Genomic DNA, 24,076 nt, shown 5'->3' with positions numbered 1-24,076 from the left:
ATCTGCAAAAGACTAGGTACCGTTGCCAAGAGGCGAGCGATCTTCACATATCGTCTAATATAGCATTGTGTGGAAACAAAACGTGTTTGTGCTTCTGAATTGAACCTGAAACAAAACTGCATCTGCGAATCATTTGAGGTTTATTTGCCTCGATGGCGTCCAGAAAGGGGAATAAGTGTAGCCAAAGAGTATCCGTAAACACCCAGTGAACCAAGGAGACAAATTGAACACTCAGTCAATCCAGGTAGTCATCATGGACAGACAGTGTATACGATGGTGTAAACATAAATCAACTTAGGCGATTATACATGCATATACATATACATATATATATATCGTTTGGCTTACATTATGGGGAGGAAAAGATTGAAACCCAGGACAGTGTGAGGCAACTGGTTACTATTCATTGGTGGAACTATGTACATGATACTTGCGCTGATACGACAATAAGCTTGTAGTGGGAAGAAATGCTCTGTTTGATCAAAACTTACCGCCGTTATTGAACGTCTGTCCCATTTTCTGCATATTTTCACCAACTTTGACGTTAGTCTCGAAATACTTGGCAACACATCTGTCCAGACACCCGGACTCCGTTTTGTTCAGTTCCCCTTCGTTGTAAGACGAGTTGATGCATTTCTTGTAGCAGTTGTCCACGAGCTTGTTGAACATGTCCGTCACCAAGTCCAGTTCTGTCTCTGCAGCAGTGATCTTCTGATCCGACGACGGCTGTGGTTGACCGTTACCAAACCCTAAAAATGACATTGTTGTAGTTGCTGATTGGGACCCCCTCCAGCAATGGCAACCGCACTGAAACACACCTCTTTCAGGTCTCAATCCTCTTCTCTTTCGCTTCTCGCCTCAAATTTTCCAAAAAATTCAAGAAAGAAGCAAAAAGCGCCACGTGACGGCGCGGTTCGCGGACCAAGACGATGGCGATGGCGTTGTTAACCGTGATGACTAGCCATTCAGATCCCTTTTTGTGTGTGTACTTGCTTACGTAGTGATACTTCTCAGGTGTTGTCCCCCTCTGCCTCGTCGTCGTCCTCCGGATCGAAAATGCTGTTGCTTGTTTCTGTCTCGAAATCGTTGCTGTTCTCGTCGTCGTCGTCATCGTCATCATCGTCCTCGTTGTCGTCGTCCTCGCCATCCTCATCATCCTCTTCATCCTCATCATTGTCCTCTTCATCTACCTCTTCCATCTCGTGCTCGACTGTTTGGACCTCTTTATCCTCGTTATCATCTGCATCCTCGTGCCGAGCCCGCAAAATGTCCTTGATCTTCAACCGGACGTGCTCGACAATGTCGTTCCATTCTCGCATGCCGCCCATTCCGATATCGCCGCAAATGAGCACTTTTTCAACGGGTTTCAGCACCTCGAGGAAAGGGAAGTTGTCGTTGAGCATCGTCAGGTGCTTCCTCGTCATCGGATTGATGTACATGAACGTGTTCATGGCTGGGGCCACAATCACTGGTGTCTTCCCCGTCCAGTCTCTGATGACGCTCGTCAATAAATTGTTACAAATACCGTTGGCCAGTTTCGCCAGTGTGTTGGCCGATAACGGCGCAATGAGGAAAATGTCTGCCCACCTCCTCAGTTCATGGAACAGCAGGATATCGTTGTTGAAGTCAGTAGCGTTCGCGTCCTCCTCCCTCCAAATCTTGACCTCCGAAGACATCCGAAGTCCGTTCAGGAAATGTTCAGCCGGTTTCGTGACTATCAACTGGATGGACACTTTCTCCGGTGTATATATCTTGAACAACTTGTCGATAATCATCGGTATCTTGATTGTAGCAACAGACCCCGTGGCCCCGATGAGAATGTGGAATTTCTTGTCATCCTCGTTTTGAAAGAACTGTGTGAAGGGCACTGGGGACTCGACATTGCTATCTCGTTTCTTGAACACGGTCCTATCCGTCGGCATCTTAGTATCCGCACTGTTCCTTCGTATCATCAGCGGGTCCCCCGAGTGCGACCCACTTGTAGAAATCTTGGGCACACTCGCATTCTGTCTCTTGTTCATGTATATAAAGTCACCGGGCATCTGCATGGAACAGTCCTTCTCCTCTAATTCTCCATCGAGCGTTTCTGGACCGTTAGCGCCATCCCCGGAGGATTTCCCGTCTTCGGAGCTGTTACTCTTCGGTGCCACGGGCTTTGTACTGATAGAGTATCTGTGGTGTGGGAGCTGCCCAGCTCTCGGTATAGAGAACGAAACGTAATGTCGCTGGTGTTGTTGCTGGTCCTGCTGGTCCTGCTGTTGCCGTTGTAAAATACGTTCTCTTTCCCCCTCCTTCAGGAAAATCTCGGACCCACTCCCACTATTCAGCCCTAGTGGCATCTTCCCATGGCCAGCAGCATCACCACCAGCACCACTACTCTTCCCTGGGAACTCCACCAAATCCTTACCGCCAGCTCCACCACTCTGGTCCCTCGTGGACTCCTCAAAAACGAGCGGCCTCCACCGGTGCTTCGCCAGCTGATCAACCCGTGCCCCATCCATCATTCACCGCTCGATCCAACCTCGAAACAACACCCTGTTGACAGCCTACCAGGTGTATCAGTGGTTCGCTTCCGGTACCTGGAGGAGTTTCTTTTGAGATAAAATTCGTGATGTGTCGCAAAAAGAGGCAGCGACAAGAAAATGACGCAGTTTTATTGCGTCACAAAATACTGGACCTCGCAGAGAAGAGGGTTTTGGTCGTGTCTGTCGTTATAGTAAAGAGTGGTACAGAGATATACGGTTGGTGAGACGGTGTGGGGGTCTGGGAACAGTAGTTAGCGTGGTGGTCCCTCCCTTTTCACAGAAATTCTTGGCCCCACTTGCCGTAGCACTGGTCTCTAGACGGCGGAGTCAGCCGTATGGGTGTCGGGTTGCGCGAATGGTACGCCCCAGTGTCCCTCTGCGGGGCCTTCGTAAGCTGTCCGTCGCGTTTCTTGATGGTTATATATCCGGACTGGCCCGCTTTTACGGGGGCGTGGTTGAGGGACGGTTTTGCCGTATTGTTGGGTTTGAACATCGTATAGCACCGCTCCTTCAATTTGGAAGAGTGTCGGTGCAGCCGCGCCTTCCACTCCTTTTTGAATTCTTTCCGCCGCCGTTTCAACTGGTTTGTGGTGGTGGCCTCGTGTGGGATGTGTCTTGCATGGTACTTGGAATGGAATTTGCGTTTAATCCTGCGTGGTTTCCCTTGCATCGTGAAGTGGTGGTACAAGCTTGTATCGGTTTGTTTTGTGTTCCTTCTTGTCTCGCTTGAGGAATAGTAACAGACGCGAGTAGTCTATCCCCCAGCTGAGTGGCTACTTTAATTAATGTTTTTGTGGTATACTTTTTGCTTTACACGAAATGATTAACTTTTTAAACAAAGTGTTAAACAAATTGGGGGAAAATCCCCAGTATCATTTATCTATTATACGACGACCAAGAGTTTGCCATTGCCACCAGCCGGCTAGTAATCCAAGACAATGCCTGTCTTCTCAAGAGGACGCTTCCGAGACCCCGCTTGGGTATCACTTATCCGCTTGGTCCTCTTCACTGAGGCATTGAATTCCGTTTTGAAATCGTTGAATATGGTTTCCTTCGTGGCATCGTCCAACTGGGTGAACTCTTTGGCACCTGTTAGTTGGGTTTGCATGTGTGTCCAATCAATAGTAATCTCTTGTTTTCCCACAATGCGAGTTTGCAAAAATTTCTTGAACGACACCTTCGTGGTTCGTTTTTCTTGCTCCAACTTCTCACTCCTTACTTTGATCATCTCATCCACAATCAATGGTATGTTATGGCGCTCCACATCAGATAGACGCAAATCTCGGGCAAGCAAAGCCTCAACCAATTCCCGTTTCTCCAGTAATTGCGACAGATCTAAACCAGCATACTCGCTATTGATCAAAACGTGTTCCGCAACAGACCTCTGTGCTCGAAGAGCGACTATTTTCTCCTCCACTTTATCTAGGAATAAGTCTAATGGTGAGGATCCATTCCTCCCTACCAATCCTAAAAATGCAGGGTCTGCCTTGATAGTGTTATAAAAGTCCCCCCATCGCGTGTTTGCCTTGATCTGCTTGTCGACCCTGGTCAACAGTTTTTTGAACCGGTCTCTTGCCATCCTATCTTGAGTGTACTGATTCTCCTTTTCTTCCTTCAAAGCGTCCCGCAATTTTGTTTCGTACGTGTCCACTATATCCAGGTATTCCTTCAAAACATCCTCATGGGTCAAAACGACAAAATGCTTATTTGCAACAAACCGCTTATTGTTCTCAAATAAGTAGTTCTGTAGTAACTGTTGCCAAGATAGTAACGATCCATCGTTAGGAGAGAAGGCGACACCATTCAAGTAGTCCCGGAGTTCGGTCCTCGCTTGCTCCTTATCGCGTTCAATTTCTAACTCGCGTTGCTTCTTCAAACCTTCAACATACTCAAGAAATGTCTGTCGCTTAATTGACTCACTCACAACGGAATGCTTGTAAATTGGTTCCTCGGAAAGAATTCTCCGTGCTGTCGCCCACCTAGTGTAGCTCTTAATCTCTTTTCTTCCCGCCAGCATCTTGAGGAACGCCGCTTGGAATTTACTCACCTCGCTGTGCTCCTTCATCAACTGCTCCTTTGTTCTGCTACTCAGATACTTTTCGAATACTTGCTGCTTCCATAGCGGGTCATCTGTAACGAGCCAATACCTCGGGTCTTGGATTCCGATCTCATTGACAATCTTGCTGAAGGACCAAGTTGCGTCGACCTGATTATCTCGGAGCATTGCCAAGAACTCCCTCTCTGCGACGTTCCTATCGCTAGTTTCCACTCTAAGCAATACAGACTGGTTATCGTACTTGCCAAACGGTTGCTGCGAGGGCGTTTGCAAGTTCGACCCATCACTGGGCACCTTATCAGCTACAGCTTTCACATGTGCAGGTTTGTCGTAACTAGTAGAATCTTCTACTGCTCCCCTCGGAGACTCCGTCGTGGCAGTCTCCTTGGGAGCCACTTCGAGTTGTACACCGGCAGGGAGCGTCCAACTGGACTTCCCAGTAGCCGAATTGTAAAAGTACACTTTCCCATCCTTCGTCTTAGCACTCTTCCAAGTACCCTTCACTGGCTCGCCACTGCTCCCCTGCGTCGCCTTCTCAACCTTCTTCGTTGGAGCCCCGCCAGCAGCAACGGCACCATCATCTGTGACCTCCCATTCTGCAGGCTTCTCCCACTGCGACTTCCTCGTCTCACGGTTAAAGTAGTAAACCCGGCCCTGCGGGTCCCTAGCCTGCTCCCATTTGCCCATTACCGACCACACAGCCTAGCCAAACGGGGTGGGGGACGACGTAGCAGCTCAACCGATGCAGGCCTGCCACTGTTCACCTTGTCCTCATCGCTCAAATTCGTTGGAAGCGACTTTTCACCGCTTTTTCACCTGATTAAATTTAAACTGATAATAAAAAGATACTCTTCCAAGACTTCGTCAATCACTATCAGGAACGCGTTTTGACGTTGTGTTGCCGTGAGTTGTGCAGTTGCTGAAGGTATATTAACGAAGTCCAATTTGGAAGATTAGCGACCGGTGGTATTTGCTCATCTTTTCCCGCCCACTGGATCTTGTTTCTGCCATTTTTATTCTGCTTTAGCGTGCTTTCTGCTTGATATCTATACCTGCTTGTCTTTCCCTGGACCAGATTCGAACGGGTACCGTTTGTGTGAGTGATACTGTTACTATCCCACTTCAATTGATTGTTTCATGAGTAAAGATTTGAGCAACCAATGGGGTGAGGGATCCGGATCGCATTCTGCGGGCGATGAGCTCCAGGGAGCACAGCAGCAGCAGGCGGCTGCGGGAGCTGTAGGGTACACTGGGGAACCCACCGATAAAGAGGCAAATCCTAACAATGAACTATTGAATTTTGCTGACAACTATAGTGCTTTGATCCAGAACCTTGCAAGGGAGCACAACCCGGATAACACTGGAGGTGACTCTGTGGAGAAGTCCACTGCGGGGAACACCAATATGAGAGAGAATCTGGATATGCTGTTGCAACACTACCAACAGATGGTAGACAAGTCTGCCCCCGAGGACAGTGACCCGCGTACAACAGGTAATGAGGAGATTCGGTCTAGCAGTGAGCCTACTGCGTGCCTGAATTGTGTGGAAAACGGTACGAAGTGCGTGTTTGTTCCTGATTTGGGTGTATGTCTTGAATGTGAGACTAAAAGATTATCCTGTTCCCTCAGTAATGGAAAACTGCCGCTAGGGAAAAGGGAGAGACCAAATACCAACGACTCTAAACCACAAAGAACACAATCACAACAGAAACGTAAGAAGGGGAACCCATCTGGAGGCGACAACAGCGACGATCAGGGAAAAAACCAACAGTACTCGAATTTCTTGCAAACGTTGTACAACTCGATGTCGCCAGGTCAAACCAACAGAGGGTTCGAAAAAGGCTCGCCGACGAACGAAACACCTACAATGGCAGTGCCACCGCAAAACGAAAGGTACACGCCTGCAATACAATCACAACAAGATAACAACCAGTCACAACGAAATCCTTTGCCCCAACAAATGACGCAATATCCAAGATCGTCCTTTTACGTTGGAGCGACCTCCTTTTACGATGCAAATATATTGAACCACGCAAAGTTAAACACGATGGACCAGATACAAATAGCAAAATCAATGTCTTTGCGGAAAGTTGCACCGAACGTGACGTTCTTGCTGAGGGACGATTTTGATGAAAGCATGTACATATCACAGGAACAAGAGGTGGACGCGGTGGAGAGACTGGTTTATCCACATGGTAGAATCCTTATAGAAATATTCTTCCAACTGATTCATCCTTACTTCCCAATACTGCACGAGAGGGTGTTTCTAGAAAAATATAACAGATCGTATCGGGAACTGACAGCACCACTTCTGGCATGCATATATTCCCTTGCTTTACAATGGTGGGATTTTCACCCAAAACTAATTGGCTTTACGAAACCCTTGATTGTTGAGAAGCTGAACGATATTGCCTTCAAGACATTCTTCAACAGAATAAGCAGACCAAAATTAAGTATGGTGCAGACAGGATTGCTTTTACTTCAATGCAGGAGCGAGAGCCCAGATAACTGGGTACTATGCTCGAATCTGGTAGCACTGTCCGAGGAATTGGGCCTCGGGGTAGATTGTCAGAAATGGAAGTTGCCAAAATGGGAGAAAGATCTGAGGAAAAGATTAGCATGGGCTGTGTGGGCACAAGACAAATGGACCGCCATGGTAGAGGGCAGGCATTCCCACCTGATACTTGGTAGAAACTGGATGGTTAATGTATTGAAGCGAGATGACTTCCCAACGAAATCACCCACTATTGAGCTTGCTTCCAGCCTGCAACCATCAAACTCGATGACTTCGGGTCTCTCAATGTTCGATATGAATCAAACAGCAGAAGACTACAAGAACGGCACCTTAATGTTTCAACAAATGGTTGCCCTGAGCATCATCGTGGGGGAAATAATGGACACATTCTATACCCAGGGGGCAATCCACGTCAACACAAGTATTGAGCAGGTCCTGAAACTGGCAAAGCCACTCCAACTCAAATTGAGAGAATGGTACCATTCATTGCCGCAGCAACTTTCGATGGGTAAGTTCTCGCCCAAAAAATTCAATGCAAATGCTACTTTGACGCTCTCGTATTTTGCTGCCGAGATTACTCTACACCGGAAAATAATATCGACTTTGGATGCCTCGACCCCGAGAGAGTTGGTTCAGGTTTGTCGAACAGCGGCAAAGACAAGGTTAGTTGCCGCTATCGAGTTTGTGAGAGATTTGAAAAGTGAACATGTCAATTCCTTCTGGTACCCGAATTCTACGGGGAATTTCATGTTGATCGGTACTTTTGCCACCCTATTGTATGTCACGTCAGGAAACAAAGATGAGGCTCTGGTTTTCAGAGACCTACTGAGAAATTACATATGGATACTGAAAGTTGGCTACAAATCTTTTGAGAAATTGAGGAATGCCTTGGAAAACATGCACATGCTGTTGGCTCAGATCCCAGGTTTGTTAACGGATGAGTTACCACAAGACTTTGTACCACCAAAATCGCGTTCGCAGATGTTTAGGGCACAACAACAAATGTTAAACTCGTATCCAAGTGCCTCCCCAGCGATTACAGATCAAGGATCTGCCTCACCATTAACTGGTCAACCGCGGAGTAATGTTGCAACAGATGTATTACAGAGCATGTCCAATCTGCAATCAAATTCACCCTTAAACTCGCTCCCAGACCGTAGTCCGCACCAAAATGTTAGTGGCCCGATAAATCAAATGTCACCTCATTCTGCGACCAAGACGCCAACACAGGGGAACTTAAATGTGACTCCAGGTGATGCAGTGAACGGTCCCACGTATACGGTGGATAGAGAGGAGGACACGCGATCTGTGACCAGTGCACAGGCCACACCATACCTCCACTATTCTCCGAACCAACGAAGCCAAATATCAAGCAGCAATAACACTCCAAGAAATGAAAGTACGAACAATTTCGATTTTAGAGATAAGAGTGGTACTACAATGACGCCTCGAAATGTTGCAGGAAAGAGCCCCTTAGTGAAGAGCACCACCAACACAGAAAGACCAGACGGAAGCGAAAAGGACGAGATATATCCTCAAGACGGAGATTTCGATGCCAACACAAATAATTGATAATATCGGCAGCCTTGATCGGAAAGAGAGCAAAGAAAAAGGATGGGGAAGGCCAGATAAAACCTCACATTCGATTGTTTACACTAATTCATTCTTCATATGTAATATTTAATACAACGAGCATTTCATTATTAAGATGATAACACCTATTTATAAGAATTTGTTTACATTTGTATCCTTTGCAGCTTTGGCGAAGCTTCCGGGATCTTCCACTATTGTATGTTTGTCAAAGGTGGGTGAATAACTAACGTACTCCTCCTCCTTCTGTGCTATCTCGGCCAGTAGTGCTCTATCCTTAATTATATCTGGTTGCGTAGTAGGCTGTCTAGTCTTATTTGACTGTTTCTTGGAAGTTTCTCTCGGCTCACTATTTATATCCCTTAAGATATCGTTCCAAATATCCTCGAGGGACTCCTCATTTTGAACCTCTGCGCTATGGTCGTCTTGAGGAAGTTTTGATCTTTCGAGTTCTCCCTTCACCTCCTCTACGCTCAAAGATTTATCCTTTACAAAGAGCTTATTGACAAGTTTTAGTTCCTCTGTAGTGTTGACAGACTCGCCAGTCTTAGCCCTGGATATCAGGTTCTCCAATATCTGAATCTTTAAATTATACCTCCTCTCCATATCCTCGACTTGTTTCTCCTTATCGACAACGTGTGTCAAGATAGAACCAAATATAACAACCCATACGACCGTCTTGAGCAGCGACCGATCCACTTTACTAGCTGGGGGTTTACCCTTGGGCTGATCCTTTGGACCGATGTTCTCGAGATCGGTAGTCACTTGCCCAATATTCCTCGTAAATCCCCTGAATGGGCCACCATCAGTGCGCAACAGAACCCCTGACCGGCCCAAATTCCTCCCCCATCCTCCAACACATCGTAACATTCTCGGAAGCGGTACCACTGGCTGTTTCGAGACCGCAACGACGCGAACCCTTTACCACGAAGGAGAGAGGCATCTCTTGAAGATCAAAGTTCTTGTTCACGTGAGCCAAAATTGAAGATATTGAAAATTTTTTTTATTTGGAAATGGTCATCTCATCGCTTAATGGCTCCTAGTGTTAGGTGTGTTATTCGCTTAAGTTTGGGGTAGTTTCGTTTGTGTTTGATTCAATTGTGATCCTCTGTGAACACTTGGGATTGTAGCGCCTTTATATTCCCTTTTTTTTGGTGAACTGTACTGTTTCCCTCTGTTCAGTATGACTGATAAAAATGCGGTCGCATCGGACCGTGAAAAACGGAAGGACAAGTACTCGCAGCAGTCATTGGATACAAGTGTCTTCGAGAGGCTAGAAGTCATTGTTACGAAGCTGCAGGATACGGATAACTATAAACCTCTTATAGAGTTTTGCCAAAAGGGGTTTCTGAGCCAGATCGTTCAAGCATGGTCATACTATGCGCAGGTCAATAACCATGCAATGTTTAGTAAATCTACGATCACATTAATGAAGACACTACGGACTTTGGAAGGTAACCCAGGTACTGTCGCGCATGGTGGGAATTTGATCAAACTAATTTTGACAGATTATTCAAAGGTGCTATACCGAGGGTTGAACAATTGTCGAGGTCAGATAACGAATCCGATACTGTACCTTATGAAGAGTATGATTTTGTATGAGGATTCTAAGTATGTGGAAGATTTTCTGGCTTTCTTTGATTTTTCGCTGCCTGTTTTACCAAGGATTCTGACACCTTCTAAAAGTGAACTGGAAAAGAAAGAAAGTAAGCATAAACCGTTACGGTTATCATTCATAGAATTTTGGATTACCTTGGTTAAAAAGACCCCATCTCTCCTTCGTAAGGACCTACTCTCGGACAACTATAAGATAATGGGTGCCTGGTTCAAGTACATGGACAAAGTCGATTCTACGGAAATTATGATAAGCACCATCTCCATGTTCATTGAAAGTATTTTGCAAGAGAAAATTTTGAAAAGAACGTCGAAGATAAAGATCTTGAATGAGCTTGCATTGACTAAAATCCACACATTTTACTACTCAGGTGATAAGAATTTGGTGACCAAAGTTAACGATTTTTTTGTTGCTTACGGTTTTGACAGCGAGTCCTCTGTCACTTTCCCAGATTATTGTGTGTGGTTTGACGAGTCTCCAATAGCTGGTATGAATACATCCGTACCTATTATGGTCAATCAAAGAGAATTTAAGATATACAACAAAGTTCTATTCAATGCATTGAGACTGTTCAAACCGTGGGAAGATGACTTACAGTCATCGACTGTGGTCAAATTTTTGAAACATACTCCCGAATTAGTCGCGCCATATTGTGCATACCTAACCTCACTTGGATCTCACTCACCAAGAATCACCTCGTATTGGTTTGGTATGACTTTATTGCTGGGGAGAATTATTAATCTGCCAATTCCATCATTCATGGAAAATGCTGAAACGGATATGACCCCATCTCCTATGCTAGTTCTCGAAAGTATAATACCTTCATCATTGTCCAAGGCGTCTTTGACGAAGGCTTTACAAAGCGATTCAATTTTGATTAAACAGATGGCATGCCAGCTGCTCGTTTTTACGTTCAAAAAACTCGAACTCGTGCTCGATCTTTATGAAAGAAAAGGCTGGAGCTCTGCTAAATCAACGATCAATAATCCATTCCTTACCAACATTCCGGATCTACAGACAATCATCACAACGTTGAACCAAGTGTATACCACCAACAAGAGTAACAAAGTCATTGCTCTTTCATTGACTTTGACTATGGAATACTATGGTCGGTGTTTCCCAAACTTCTTCTCGGTGACATTGCCTTCCTCTAACATATATGTGGACATCATGGAAGAAAGCTCGTTCTCAGGCATTGACTTGGCTATACTGGATAGTTTCTTGCAGTACCAGGAGTACAATAATACTCAAACGAAGTGGTGGAATTCGCTTGACGGCAGAAACTCACTTTTCACATCTCTATTGAAACTGGCATCGTCTAGCAACACAAACACGGTGGTGTCCAATAAAATTTCCAAATTGTTCGATGGATTATTGCACGGGTCCGTTATATTTAAAAATGATTTGTTGGCTTCTCCAATAATGACACTGATATCCAGTCTACAGTGTGTCTCTAAAGAGTCAAACCAAGAGCCAGCCTCGTTGAATCCAATCTGGAACTTACTTGATCAGTCGATCGCGCGTTGCATAAAAACTCCTTACAAGTATGTCACGTTGGCAGAATCATATGGAAACATATCACCTTTCATAATGGCACTGATGGAACAATGGAAGTTTGTTGAAAAGAGTAACACAATCCGTTATACTTTGGCGGCAAAGTGGCTGTGCATTTATTTGAGATCTTTGGGTATTTCTGGCGAGGCACCTAGTTGTCTAAAAGATGTTGCTGGTAACTGCCTAGATGATATACCCTTCGATCTCCTTGATAGATATTTGGACTTCTCATCCAACGAAACAAATTTGAAAACGTTGAATGAAGAGAAATTTTTGATGTCACAAAATGTTGAAATGTCCTTTTTCTATTATATTACACTTCTGCCTTATAGCGAAATGAAGACAGTTTCAAGGCTACCAATTAATGACTTGGACGTGGCAGGTGGCATATTCAGGATTCTCTCAATCACAAACGATGATCAAATCAAGAGCAATAAAGATTTCCAAGGAGTGATACTTGCCCTCTTTGAACAAATTGCAAGATATGTTTTAACCAATGTCTCCTACAAACTGATAACACCTCAGATATACAAACGATTCTTTTGCATGATATCAACAGCATCAAATAAAGATACCGAAGGAAAGATCATCTTCGCTACCCAACAGTTACTTCTTATTTTCAGAGAATCAATCAATTATGAAAAAACAGAGTTGGAAAGCTTCTTGCTTGAATGGCTTGCCAATACACCTGCAAAGATGTTGGATGATACCTACCTCGATTTCTTGGGTCTAGTTGTTGAGTTTTTAACTCCACAACGTGCACTAAATCTGTTAGAAAAGGGCTTACCTTTTTCTGCCAAACTTATTGGGGTTTTACTTTCGAGAGTGGCCAATGACAAAGAGCTCCTTGTGGATTTTGCATTTGTTCAGGAATACCTGTCTTTTGGTGATTCTGGTTCTACCTCCATTACTTTAAGCTTGATTACGAATGGCCAAGTTGCAAACTTCAGCCAGGCTGTGTTTCTATCCAAAATATTGAGCGACGCTAATTACCTTCCCGTCTTAGAGGCCTACCTGGACTCCAAATATTTCAGCTTTGTTCACGTCAATGACTACCTTAAAAAAATCACCAATGATGAGATCTTAATTACTGTTGCCAGCGGTATTTCCGAGAAGAAGGAGATTGATTCAAGTGTTGGAAAATTCATACAAACTGTATTAGATGATTGTTTGAACAAATACAGAGAGCTAAAAGAGAAAGATTTTCAGCGGTTTCTATCTTTGCTTATTGTTAATACAGATGTACTTTTGGCTGATCAGCTCGAAAATGTTCTGAAATATGCGATTACAGAGTACAATCACAAATTTTGTGCCAACGTTATTGAATTAGTTGCAAAAGTGGGGAACTTTGAGACGGATTGTACCATCAAATGGTTGAATAAAATGGCCCTATACGTCACCAAAATATTTTCCGAGAGAGCTCAACTATCTGATGCTCTTTCCAAGGTATTATGCGCATTTGAGCGGCTAATTTGTACAATCGACGTCTGGGATGTCGTAAATCACAATATTATAAATTCTCAATTGGAGGTTATTTTTGGGAGTCACTGGATCAATGACGAAAGGGTAATGAAGTATGCATTGCTATTAACATTGAAGGGGAACAAGAGTAGAACTCACTGCGAAAAGATGATTCAGTTGATGCTAAACAACGAAGCTGCTCTAATCAACAAGAACTGTTCTGGTCGTTACTTGACGTACCTAATAGTAGTATGCTTGGCCACCTTATTTCGCATGGATCCTCATGCTTGTTCCACGAGCATCATACAGTCAAAAATACTTTCGTACTACTCGGGAACAATATCAGCGAGTGATAAAATCCTCTTCCAAATTCTGGAAGCTATTGAGTCCGAAAACTCTGTTTCTTGGACGAACATGGTTTACACCTGGGACGTGCTAGGAAACGGGGACGAAACGTTAGATTTTAATGAAGATGTGAAGCTTTTGACGCAGGAAAAAGAGGGTTTCATATTGACATTGAGGGAGGACTATATCGAGAATTCTATTCGGAATTATGTTATCGATCGCCGTAAGCCTCCGAGACTTGCAGAAGCTAATACAAATATTGAAATTTGGGACAAATACTCCGCGTTCTTTGACAATTCTGAGGTTACTCTGAAAACAACGAATAATAAACCTGTCTACGATCCATTATTTCTGATGTTGATAATCCCGCACAATAAGGAGTTAGTCAATTATTCTAAGGGCGAAGATAATGAAATCACACATTCTCTTAATGTGAAAAACCTGGTCCAAGCGAAATTGCTTCACGTAATAATTTGTTCTTTGGGTGACAAGGATGCTCAAACTGTAAAAGTTGCATTGATCATGCTATCCGAGGCATTGAAATCCTTGGATGCGAATCTTCAGTTCAAAGACGGGAACATCTTCAGAATACTGTTGAAAAAAATTCTGTTTACCCACGATCAAATGGAGTCGAATAAGGATGTTTATCAGCACAAAGTCACACCCTTAATGTGGTTTTTTGTCACTGCAGTGACTGAGTTATTGACTCAGCCAGCTGATCCACTATACGAAAAGGCGTTCCGTTGGATTCTGAGCGGTCCCCTGGTGAGACCTAATGACATTCCTCTGTTCCAAGAATTAATATCCCCTAAGCACTCAGATGCCGACTACGAAGTTTATTACAGGCAATTGTCTTGGTTGTTAGAGACCTTCGAATCGAGCATAAAATGCGAGGATGACCTGAACTTGTTGAAAAGTAAAGGTTTCGTTGACTGGTTACTTAACTTGTTGCAAGTACCGTACCTGAATGCAAGGTTAGTCTCTCTCATCAATCAGATCATATATAGATGCCAACGGATCGAGAATGGTGGTCCAACCTTGATAACGAGATTTGGCGGTATCTCTAATTTGGAAATGAGCTTTATTTCCGACAAGGATCGGCTGTCCCAAGCAGAGTCCCGTCTGGTCAAGAATGATAAGAACCCAAGAAACCAGAAATTTAAGTGCATCCTAGAAGAAAAGCTGTTGAACACGAAAGAACTTTTGGCAGGTTATACAGAAATTGTCAATTCTCGAAAGAGATTGAGAGATTGGACGGAAAACGACTCTAGTAATATTGCCAAGAGGTTCTGTGGCTCCTCCATTCAATAAGTCTATAGCATATTTTATCTACTTCATCTGTATACTACTACTCAATATGAAACGACATACAGCCATTTTTATTTTTAATTGTTACTTTAAGGAAGAAACGGTGGAACGTGTGATGACCAAACAGAGTAGAAGTGAGGTGTACTACAAGCTACAGGCATTGAAGTTTGGATACAATGGACGGGACTATGTTTGATGATCTCCCCATTTTTCAGGAGATAAAAAGAGATATTATTGAGATCAATTCACACAATGGCTCCGCCTCTCCAATACCCGCTATTGATGCAACGAGGAAGCAAGCATCGAGAGAGGATGTGCTTGAATTGAGAGAGAGCGTGTATCTTAATCCGCCACTTTCTGCTTACTCTGCTGCTCATGTAATACCGTATTTTGCAAGGGGCACGTTTACGGAGACGAAGATGGTGATTGATCAGAGGAAAGCTAAGTTAGATGCTACCAAGAGTCTTGGCTCGCAGTATTTCCGACCTATTGGACTGAATGCTAATACATTCACGGGCAAGTCCCTCTTTGAAAGAAGTAACGGTGCTGTCCACAGCCCTGCATTTGATTTCCACGAGTCGATGTTGCAGAGGAACGAAAATCGAATGGCCAATACGCGCATCCATTCCGAGGACGATCAATGGAGGTACACTGACCAAGGTGGGAGTGACTCTAATATGATACAGGAACCTGAGACATGGAATTCGATACAGTCGAACGAGGGAGAAGTATCTGAGGTCAACGATTTTGGTAGCGACTGGATACAATGATGAGACGATTATTTTTATATGAGGTATGATACAAGGTTATACATATAACTACATTCAGGGTATTAGATGCAATTGATGTGCTAATCACTTATGGAGAAGTTGTTTCGAAATGCACGATATTTGGTAGTTCTCTTTGAGCCAATGGGAACTGGTCCACTTTATTCGATAGCAAGTGGATTGCGGGGATAACCCATTTCCCACAGCTACAACGGGATCCCTTCCAGTTGTAACCACCAACTTTGAAGTCACAATTAGGGCAAAGAAACTTACCCTCGAGTTCCTGTTTCCCCTGCAGTTCTGGTTTCATCCAATTCAAGGGTTCCATGAAGAAATGGGAGCAATGAGATTGCGACTCTTGAATGTCAATGATCCTTTTACCGTACCCAGCCCTTCTGATGAAGTGACCCTCAGAAGATTCTTTGCTGGGTGGGGTGTGTTTGATGAAACTGGTGGATAGGGCTAGTCTCTGTCTGCACTTCTTACACCTAACAGAGGTTACATCAGCTAGTTGTTCAGTGGTCATCTTAGACAAATCCTGTTCCTCCTGTTCTGAATCCTTGTAAAGGGCGTCATCGGACAGGATATTCCCACCGGAGGGGTCTTCCGCAATTGAGTTCGTCAGTTTCCATTGTTTGTATCTTTTGTTTTGTGAGTCGACGTACTGTCCCCCCATTTCGCCAAAGATGACAAGTTGTTCCATGAAACCTTTATTTGGCTGTATAACGGATCTTTTCCTCTTCACAGCGTGGTATGCCAATTTCAAGGATAGCCCATAGCGGTACATCAGGTATGCAATGACGAACGCTGCGGACCGGGACATCCCCGCCTGGCAATGCACGTACACGGCACCCTTCTGCGGTTTCTTCTTGAAGTCCACTTTCCTTGGGTCGTACTCGATTTCGTTTGGGAATAGACACTCGTCGATGAACTTGTTTGTCTCATTGAAGTATTTCAGAATGTCCTCCGTGGGGGAATCGTTCACGGGGACGTTTTTCAAGACGTAACTTTTCCTCACAAGGTATTCTGGGATGACGTTGAATGGCATCACGGACAAGATGTGCGAGATGTTATATTGCACCATTAGAGGCACATGGTCCACAATTGGCTGTACGTTGCCAATGTAGATCCCACCTAGAACACGGTTCACGTCCTCCGAGTCACTCATTGCCCTGGGTCTTCTGTGTTCTGCAACTCATCACCTCATCTGCTTCGAGCTCATCGCAAATAAATTTTTGATCGAGAAATTTTTCACTTTATGGGAAGGGCAAGAGGGTTCGGGGGGAAACGCAACGGTGCTTCGAGGTACCCAGCAATGGCGAGAATCTGTCTATGGAGAGGATCCATGGATCTGCTACTATATACCCAGAGACGATAATTCCTCCAGGTAAACTCTACGCATTGCCCAATCTGAGATCGATATTGGGTGCTAAGAAACCAATTGGAAATGGGTCCCAGAATTAAAACCAAAATTGCCAGTGCCATTAAGGCTACTACCAGGTACCAATGTATCGTCACAGTACTCAGTCCAGGTGCTACAGTGCCCAGGTTGACACCCGGGTACCTTGGTGCCGCCACGTGACGCGCGCCGCCAAAACTCAACAAAATTTCTCAATGGAAAAAGTCGCTGCCTTTTAAAGAGGACGGTTGCGATGGGCTTTGATGGTGATGAGCGGTTGAACTTGCCCCGGTACGCTGGCCAAGTACTGCAGCGCACCCTCAGCAGTTATGGATGAGAACACAGAGGCGTTACATTTTATGGCAAACTCGTTTGAGGATGATGCGAACGGGGGGCCCGACGGGATCGTGTTTGAGAAGCCCAATGAGGATGCACAGTTGCCCGGGAATGGAGATATTGACATGTTGCAATTTGAGACGAATATTTTCAACCAGTACGTGCTCCATGGGGGGGACCCACATGCTGGGGTTGATAATGTGGGGAACGTGGGCTCGTTTGACCCGAATTGCGTGCTGGGCAAGGAGGAGGAGCCGGACTTCTTTCAACATTTTGCCAAGACGGAGAATACACCGATAATGGACCAGTTCAGTTCGCCGCCAGGGGTCGGTCTGATGACCCCAGAGGGGGTGTACTCGGGCCCGCCACAGACGCTTCGAGGTGTCTCACCTGCGAATGTGGACGATTCACATGCCCTCGCCGATAGTACCGACACGAGGGACTCTCAGCTCATGGAGAACAAGTTTCAGACTCTAGTTGATAACACGATTAATTTCGGTCGTACTGATCCAATAGTGCCCCATTTCGTAGATCCAGCACAGTATTTGGCGATAGACAGCGGGAAACTACCGCATAGTATGAGGATACGTGGGTTACCACAGGTCACTAGAGTCGAAAACCAATTACAATTGCTGATAGATATTACGCCACCAGTGAACAAATACATGGTTCATTTACCGACAGACTCGATCACTAGGGACAAATTCTTCCTGAGTAAAGGTATCAGAGAGTACCCGAAATCGTTCCAAGACCAGTTGTTGTTTGTAGACGCGTTTTTACTTGATGCGAAGACGAATATGAACATCTCGGTGTGTATGAAGTGTGTGAAGAGAGAACAAAGGAGAGCCTCGAGGAGGAAATCGGGACTCAGTGACAACATGCTTTGGTGCAACAATGACAGTAGAAGAGCAGTGATTTTCAACAATAATCAGATCACTGTGATACATAGGACAGACGCAAACACAAAGCAACTTGAATTGACTACACGTATTGTTTGCTACTGTCGTCACCACAAATCAGACGATGGGTTTAGACTGTTCTTCGTTTTGAAGGACTCCGATAACACAGTCCTCTCACATAGCATCTCCGATCCGATTATGATCACGGATAAGAAACAGCATGGTCGGAACTCGAACGCCGCAGAGAACGTGCCGTTACTGTCGACAGGTGACACCACTAAGAACTCGTCTGCAAACGTTTACGCCTTCGCGGTCAATAACACAACACATAGAGACACGGTTTCCGATTCAACAACATCAAGCAAGTATTTTGACGTCGGGGAAATTCCAACGATAGACGATATACCAATATCAGCGAACGCACTGGTTGCCCCAAGTACCGCATTTGGTCCACCAACGTCCACTATAAACAATATTCAGGGGAATGTACGGTCTCGGATCATACCTTCGCCTACATCAATGAGCGAAGAGGGTTCTGAACCGTTTGCAAGTGAATACAGGTCCAATTATCCACCATCTGCAGGAAGACCCACGAAGAGGACAAGAAGCAGCATGAATCTGCAGAGACCTCTTCGCCACAATGATTTTACATCGGCAAGATCTGGAACAAGCTTAAATGCACTGCATAATCCATCTGATTTCAGCAACGTTCATATCACTCCTCGGAACCCAGCACGTGTGCAATCCACCGTACCTTCCGATCAGATAACTTTGGAGGAGCCATCGATCCAAAGAGTGATTCCTTCAAGGGGGCCCATAAACGGTGGTATCGAAATTACGCTACTGGGATCCAAATTCAAACAGGGCTTAATTGTTCAGTTTGGTGGGAACATTGCCCTCTCCACACAGTGTTGGTCCGAAACAACAATACTGACGTACTTACCCCCTGCTGCCACTGCAGGTCAAGTGTTTGTTACGATCACAGACCCAAACGAACCGGACCAGAGCGAACTTCAGCAGATGGGGGTCGATATCGGCAAAAAGGCAATCTTCACGTACGTCGATGAAACTGATAGACAATTGATTGAGTTGGCATTACAGATTGTTGGGTTGAAAATGAATGGGAAATTGGAGGATGCTAGGAACATTGCGCAACGTATTTTGGATGACGACACGAAAAGCCCGTCTGCACAGGAACAGCATAACAATACGACACCAAATGGCGGGAATCAATACAGTAAGGAGCTTGTTACAGACGATGAGCAGTTGATTGTGCAGGTGATCAAGTCTTTGAACAAGAGCACCTCCAATTTTTCGATGTGTGATAGTCTCGGTAGAACTTTACTTCATTTGGCATCTCTGAAGGGTTACTTTAACTTGGCGTCCACTCTTGTGAGAAGCGGTGTCAATATCGCGTTGAAGGACTCATTTGGTTTTACACCTTTGCATTTTGCTGCCATCAGTGGTAGCTTTAAAATTATCAGACTGCTATTAAGCTGCAAAGCTGGCGTTTCGTTGAAGGCCTGTAATGGGATGACACCAAAAGAACTTTACATCAATAACCATAAATTGCAAAACAATATCCAAGATGATGTGCTGGATTTATTCGATTACTACTTGGATGAGAGGAAGGGCCGCAATACTGGTGGGATAGGAGATCTTCCCGGGATTCGGAAAGAACTTTCGCAATCAAGTATTGATTCGAACATGCTCGATGAAAAATCTGTTACCTCTTTGAACGATGCGGAACAGGGCACTCATACGAAGAAACCTGAGTTTTCAAACAGTGCCTTCCCATCACCTTCCTCAATCGTATACATGGACTCTTCTGAGTACGAAGAAGAGGCTGAATGTGACTTTGAGGACAACAATGACATGACTTCGTCTAATTATGAGGAAAGCGTAATCTCATCAGTGAGATCTGAAGGTAGTTCCGAGCAAGCAGAGGAGGCGGAACGCAGTACACTTGCCCCTAACGGCGAGCCAGCTGATAAAAGCTCTGCTGAAGATTTGGCTACTGACCGTCAAGGCAGTGATTTTGAAGAATCTATCCCCAATACAAACGAAACGTCTCTGTGGAGTAGGATGTTGAATAGAATCAATGATGATCTGCCCAAATATGACGACTTGTTCCCACGTCCTGTAGCGGGTGAAACGGTAAAGCCCGTTGAAGAAACTGCTGTGGGGACTACGGCTACGCGGCCTCTATCCTCTGATATGCACACGTCGTCGGAGGATGAGGAGGAGAGCGTTCAAAACAGATTCCATCTATTCTTCCAGAATAACAGACAAGATTTACAAAACGACAAGATGTTACTATTTTTTTGGATCCCTCTGATGTTGGTTCTATCCACATGGGTGCTCTGGATTACTTTCAGTAGGAATGAGACTGACGTTGTCAACAAGGCGAACAATTTTATCAGTCATTATTTGAGACTATGGTTGGGTAAGATTCTGTTGGGCAACCAAAGGATGAGGACGATGTTCATGGATGGGTTCACAAATTTACAAACGTCGGGGATCTTGAATGACCTGATTGTCAGTTGAACAATAATCATTTTCGTAATTATATATCATGTACGTATTTGAGGGAGGAATATCACATAATCTAGAGCACGGTATCTAAAACTTGGACGCTCTGTAAGCGCGGGCACAGTGTCTATTGTACAGTTGTTCTGCTCTTGTCCATACTGGCGCAGTGTACCTGTTTGGCAGTTGTTCCAACGAGGGCAGGAGGTCCTCTGAGTAAAATTCGGAGGCTTCTCTGGGGAGTAAGGACGGTAGATGGTCGATCGAGACCACTGACAGTTTTGGTCCTTCAGTTGTCGGTACTCTTACCGTTGGATTATCGAAAACTGTTGCGACGTCGTAGATGGGGATCGGGTTATGTGGGTTTGTTGTATCCGCAGAGACGTCTACGACGGTTCTGAGTCTTCTGTCGTTCCTGTTCAACAGATCGTAGTTGATGAACGGTGGGATTGGTTGTGAGAGGTATATGCAGTTAATAAAGATATCTGCCTGTGCGATCTCTTTGAAGGGCCCACCCTTGGAGGTCTCAGCGATATCCCATTTCAAGATATTCTCATCTGGGATCCCGACTTTCTGCAACAACTGGACTGCCCCAGATCCACACCTCCCTTTAGCACCTATAATGAGCACTGTGGGTTTCTTGGCACCCTTCTTCAACGCTATGTCAAGGTCCTTTTTAACGTCTTTGATGAGAGCAGTTTCGTTCGGGTACGGCGTCACCCCTGGAAGGTCTTCCCCATCGGAGTGTGTCTGTTTGAACGCCCAATCGATGACCCCCAACGCGGCACCGGCGAACCCAGCGTAGAACCCGAACGCGGCGACTCTTCTCCCACTGTCGTCCACTAGAAATTCCAAATCGTACAGAACACCGTTCCCGTTGACGAACCTCTGCAGGACGTCCTTCCACCCCTCCTGGTTCTTGTAACAGTGAGCAAACTGGATATGTTCGTGCACTAGGGGGAACCTGTCCTCCTCTGGCATCTCCTTCAACCCAACGATGACTCTGTCCCTTGGTGCTGAAATCCACGACCCAGCGGGGACAATCTTCGCCCCAGCACGACGGTACTCCTCCGTGTTGAAGATCGACTGCGGCGAGTCCTCGACGTACACCTCGAACCCCTTCTGGAGCAGTTTCTTGACCGTTGTCGGCGTCAAAGCAGCGCGTGCCTCCAGTGGCTTCGTCTCGGCTCTCAAGTGCAACGTAACGGACATGGCTGCGGGAGTGTTGTATACAGTCTTAGCCCCACGACATTGGCAAGTACAACGAGACCGAAGCTGCTCAATGGGCCCGGTGCGATGCCCTTTTATACTTCTCGAGGGCACCCGTCGCTGTTGCTCTGTGACTCACTAAAATTCCACCGGAATATCGACAAGGCCACAAGGCCGAGGGACCAGCTACTGGTGCAGTTGCTGGTCGTCGTGACGGATGTACTCGCCGTTGAGTTGCTCTGGGATGCCCTCGAGGGCCAGTCTTGCGATGGTGCGCCCCGGGACGTGCGGGTCCAACAGGAGACCGTCCGTGTGGAGGTCGGTGAACCGTTTGAGTGCCGCAGCGGGCATTCCCTGGGGTCCCAGGGTCTCTCTGATGTGCTGCTGCATCTGTGTAGCGACCACACCCGGTGCGACGGCGATGGCGCGCACTTCGGGCACCTCGGAGGCGATTGACCGCGTGTAACTGTTCAGTGCGGCCTTCGAGGCACAATAGCAGGCCCAGCCGGCGTACGGTTTCACGCTAGCGCCACTGCTCACGGCAACGATGTTCCCACGGGCCTGTTTCAACAGGGGCAGCAGTCTTGCGACGAGGGACACGACGGAGAACACGTTCAGGGAGAAGTGTCTCTCCCAGGAGGAACCAGCGTCCAGGAACTGGTCCAAGGGTGCGACTGGTTCGAGCATTCCCGCGTTGGCAACGAGCCCGTCCAGCCGGGAGTACCTCTCAGTGAGGAACGTCTTCAGCGAGTCATGCAAAGCCACGTCTGCAACGTCCCCAGCGAGGTACTGGAACTTGCTTGCCCCGTACTCGTCTTGCACCTCTTGCAATTGCGCGGCGTCTCTCGCGACCCCCACGACGACGACATCGTCGCCCAGGGCAAGCAACTCCCCAACGACGGCTCTCCCAATGCCCCGCGAGGCTCCTGTAACCACTACAACGCGTCCAGCCATCGCTCTTTGGGTCCCTTTCCTCTAAGGGTCCTTGCAGTGTGGACTTTCGTCTCTGTTTAATATTAACTTCATTCAATAAAACAGGTGCACCGGGAGCCTAATGGTTGTTCAGAGGTCCAGTTGGTCAGCTGTTCAGTGAGTGTCCCATGTCTGCTTTCTACGAATTGTCAGCGGTGCGAGCGGACGGGTCGCGGTTCCTCTTTGGCGACACGCTCGCCGGGAAAGTAGTGCTCATCGTGAACGTTGCCTCGCGGTGCGGGTACACGCCGCAGTACTCTGAGTTGCAGCAGTTACACGAGCGGTACTCTCAGGAGGGGCTTGTCGTTTTGGGGTTCCCCTGCAACCAGTTCGGGAACCAGGAACCGGGCACGATGGAGGAGATCGTCGCGTTCACGAGGGACAAGTTCGGCGTGACGTTCCCCATCCTGAGCAAGATCAACGTCAATGGACCCAGGGAGGACCCGGTGTACAAGTACTTGAAGTCTCAGCGGGGCAACGCCCTGGGTTTCAAAGGTGTCAAGTGGAACTTCGAGAAGTTCGTCGTCGATAGAGCTGGGGTCGTACAGTTTCGGTACGGGTCGAAGGATACGATGGCAGTGTACGAGAGGGACCTGCGAGCGTTGCTTGAGAAGCGATGACCCGGTGGGCCCGTGGTGGTGGTGGTGGTGCCGTTCTAACGGTTGTAAATATTCTATGTAAGCAGTGTACACGTATACATCGCCTACAGCAAAGGGACATGGAATGATACATGCGAGGGTCAGTACCCTAGTTCGCGCATCTCTTGCAGAGCGTCCTCATCTTCTTCGAGGTCGTTCCCCTGCGGGTTCTCAGGGACGGTTCTGTCAGTGGTATTGAGCATTTCCCTTTCGAGGGCTAGGACTTCGTCCTCTTGTGTTGGGGCAAGTGGGGCCGGTGGGGCCACAGGATCCACTCTCGGAGTCTTGTTCGACAGTGTGTACACCTCCTCGTCAGAATCTTCTTCGTCTTGTGCTTGAACGAACAGCGGGTTGGGCTG

General features: G+C 46.2%; 13 protein-coding genes across 13 annotated transcripts in view; 5 read left to right on the top strand and 8 right to left on the bottom strand.

The window, feature by feature from the left end:
* Positions 1-480: 480 nt before the first annotated feature.
* Positions 481-762, bottom strand: TIM10 (protein transporter TIM10; the record flags this gene model as incomplete). Its single annotated transcript, XM_022611117.1, has 1 exon — positions 481-762. The coding sequence occupies one exon, from the start codon at positions 760-762 to the stop codon at positions 481-483; it is 282 nt and encodes a 93-aa protein (XP_022467346.1).
* Positions 763-1,010: 248 nt separating this feature from the next.
* Positions 1,011-2,504, bottom strand: CAB3 (phosphopantothenoylcysteine decarboxylase complex subunit CAB3; the record flags this gene model as incomplete). Its single annotated transcript, XM_022611116.1, has 1 exon — positions 1,011-2,504. One exon carries the CDS (start codon positions 2,502-2,504, stop codon positions 1,011-1,013), a length of 1,494 nt encoding a protein of 497 aa, XP_022467345.1.
* A 943-nt stretch (positions 2,505-3,447) lies between these two features.
* On the bottom strand, positions 3,448-5,268 carry PRP40 (snoRNA-splicing protein PRP40; the record flags this gene model as incomplete). The annotated part of the gene is made up of 1 exon (XM_022611115.1): positions 3,448-5,268. One exon carries the CDS (start codon positions 5,266-5,268, stop codon positions 3,448-3,450), a length of 1,821 nt encoding a protein of 606 aa, XP_022467344.1.
* Positions 5,269-5,718: 450 nt separating this feature from the next.
* Positions 5,719-8,667, top strand: DAL81 (Dal81p; the record flags this gene model as incomplete). Its single annotated transcript, XM_022611114.1, has 1 exon — positions 5,719-8,667. One exon carries the CDS (start codon positions 5,719-5,721, stop codon positions 8,665-8,667), a length of 2,949 nt encoding a protein of 982 aa, XP_022467343.1.
* A 150-nt stretch (positions 8,668-8,817) lies between these two features.
* On the bottom strand, positions 8,818-9,555 carry INA22 (Ina22p; the record flags this gene model as incomplete). Its single annotated transcript, XM_022611113.1, has 1 exon — positions 8,818-9,555. The coding sequence occupies one exon, from the start codon at positions 9,553-9,555 to the stop codon at positions 8,818-8,820; it is 738 nt and encodes a 245-aa protein (XP_022467342.1).
* A 313-nt stretch (positions 9,556-9,868) lies between these two features.
* On the top strand, positions 9,869-14,971 carry URB1 (Urb1p; the record flags this gene model as incomplete). The annotated part of the gene is made up of 1 exon (XM_022611112.1): positions 9,869-14,971. The coding sequence occupies one exon, from the start codon at positions 9,869-9,871 to the stop codon at positions 14,969-14,971; it is 5,103 nt and encodes a 1,700-aa protein (XP_022467341.1).
* A 173-nt stretch (positions 14,972-15,144) lies between these two features.
* Positions 15,145-15,738, top strand: MND2 (Mnd2p; the record flags this gene model as incomplete). The annotated part of the gene is made up of 1 exon (XM_022611111.1): positions 15,145-15,738. One exon carries the CDS (start codon positions 15,145-15,147, stop codon positions 15,736-15,738), a length of 594 nt encoding a protein of 197 aa, XP_022467340.1.
* An 88-nt stretch (positions 15,739-15,826) lies between these two features.
* Positions 15,827-16,903, bottom strand: YVH1 (tyrosine protein phosphatase YVH1; the record flags this gene model as incomplete). Its single annotated transcript, XM_022611110.1, has 1 exon — positions 15,827-16,903. One exon carries the CDS (start codon positions 16,901-16,903, stop codon positions 15,827-15,829), a length of 1,077 nt encoding a protein of 358 aa, XP_022467339.1.
* Positions 16,904-17,463: 560 nt separating this feature from the next.
* MGA2 (Mga2p) lies at positions 17,464-20,916 on the top strand (the record flags this gene model as incomplete). Its single annotated transcript, XM_022611109.1, has 1 exon — positions 17,464-20,916. The coding sequence occupies one exon, from the start codon at positions 17,464-17,466 to the stop codon at positions 20,914-20,916; it is 3,453 nt and encodes a 1,150-aa protein (XP_022467338.1).
* Positions 20,917-20,991: 75 nt separating this feature from the next.
* LYS1 (saccharopine dehydrogenase (NAD+, L-lysine-forming)) lies at positions 20,992-22,110 on the bottom strand (the record flags this gene model as incomplete). The annotated part of the gene is made up of 1 exon (XM_022611108.1): positions 20,992-22,110. The coding sequence occupies one exon, from the start codon at positions 22,108-22,110 to the stop codon at positions 20,992-20,994; it is 1,119 nt and encodes a 372-aa protein (XP_022467337.1).
* A 183-nt stretch (positions 22,111-22,293) lies between these two features.
* Positions 22,294-23,061, bottom strand: IRC24 (sepiapterin reductase family protein IRC24; the record flags this gene model as incomplete). The annotated part of the gene is made up of 1 exon (XM_022611106.1): positions 22,294-23,061. One exon carries the CDS (start codon positions 23,059-23,061, stop codon positions 22,294-22,296), a length of 768 nt encoding a protein of 255 aa, XP_022467336.1.
* A 146-nt stretch (positions 23,062-23,207) lies between these two features.
* Positions 23,208-23,699, top strand: KNAG0M02380 (glutathione peroxidase; the record flags this gene model as incomplete). The annotated part of the gene is made up of 1 exon (XM_022611105.1): positions 23,208-23,699. One exon carries the CDS (start codon positions 23,208-23,210, stop codon positions 23,697-23,699), a length of 492 nt encoding a protein of 163 aa, XP_022467335.1.
* Positions 23,700-23,818: 119 nt separating this feature from the next.
* CSM3 (Csm3p) overlaps positions 23,819-24,076 on the bottom strand; it is a gene marked incomplete at both ends in the record, with an annotated part of 729 nt that continues 471 nt past the window's right edge. Inside the window, one exon of the mRNA XM_022611104.1 lies at positions 23,819-24,076. This exon is cut by the window's right edge and continues 471 nt beyond it. Coding sequence (XP_022467334.1) covers positions 23,819-24,076 — 258 coding nt within the window.

Source organism: Huiozyma naganishii, chromosome 13, assembly GCF_000348985.1.
Source record: "Huiozyma naganishii CBS 8797 chromosome 13, complete genome".
Lineage (NCBI taxonomy): Eukaryota > Fungi > Ascomycota > Saccharomycetes > Saccharomycetales > Saccharomycetaceae > Huiozyma > Huiozyma naganishii.
This window is presented reverse-complemented; position numbering and strand designations above follow the sequence as displayed.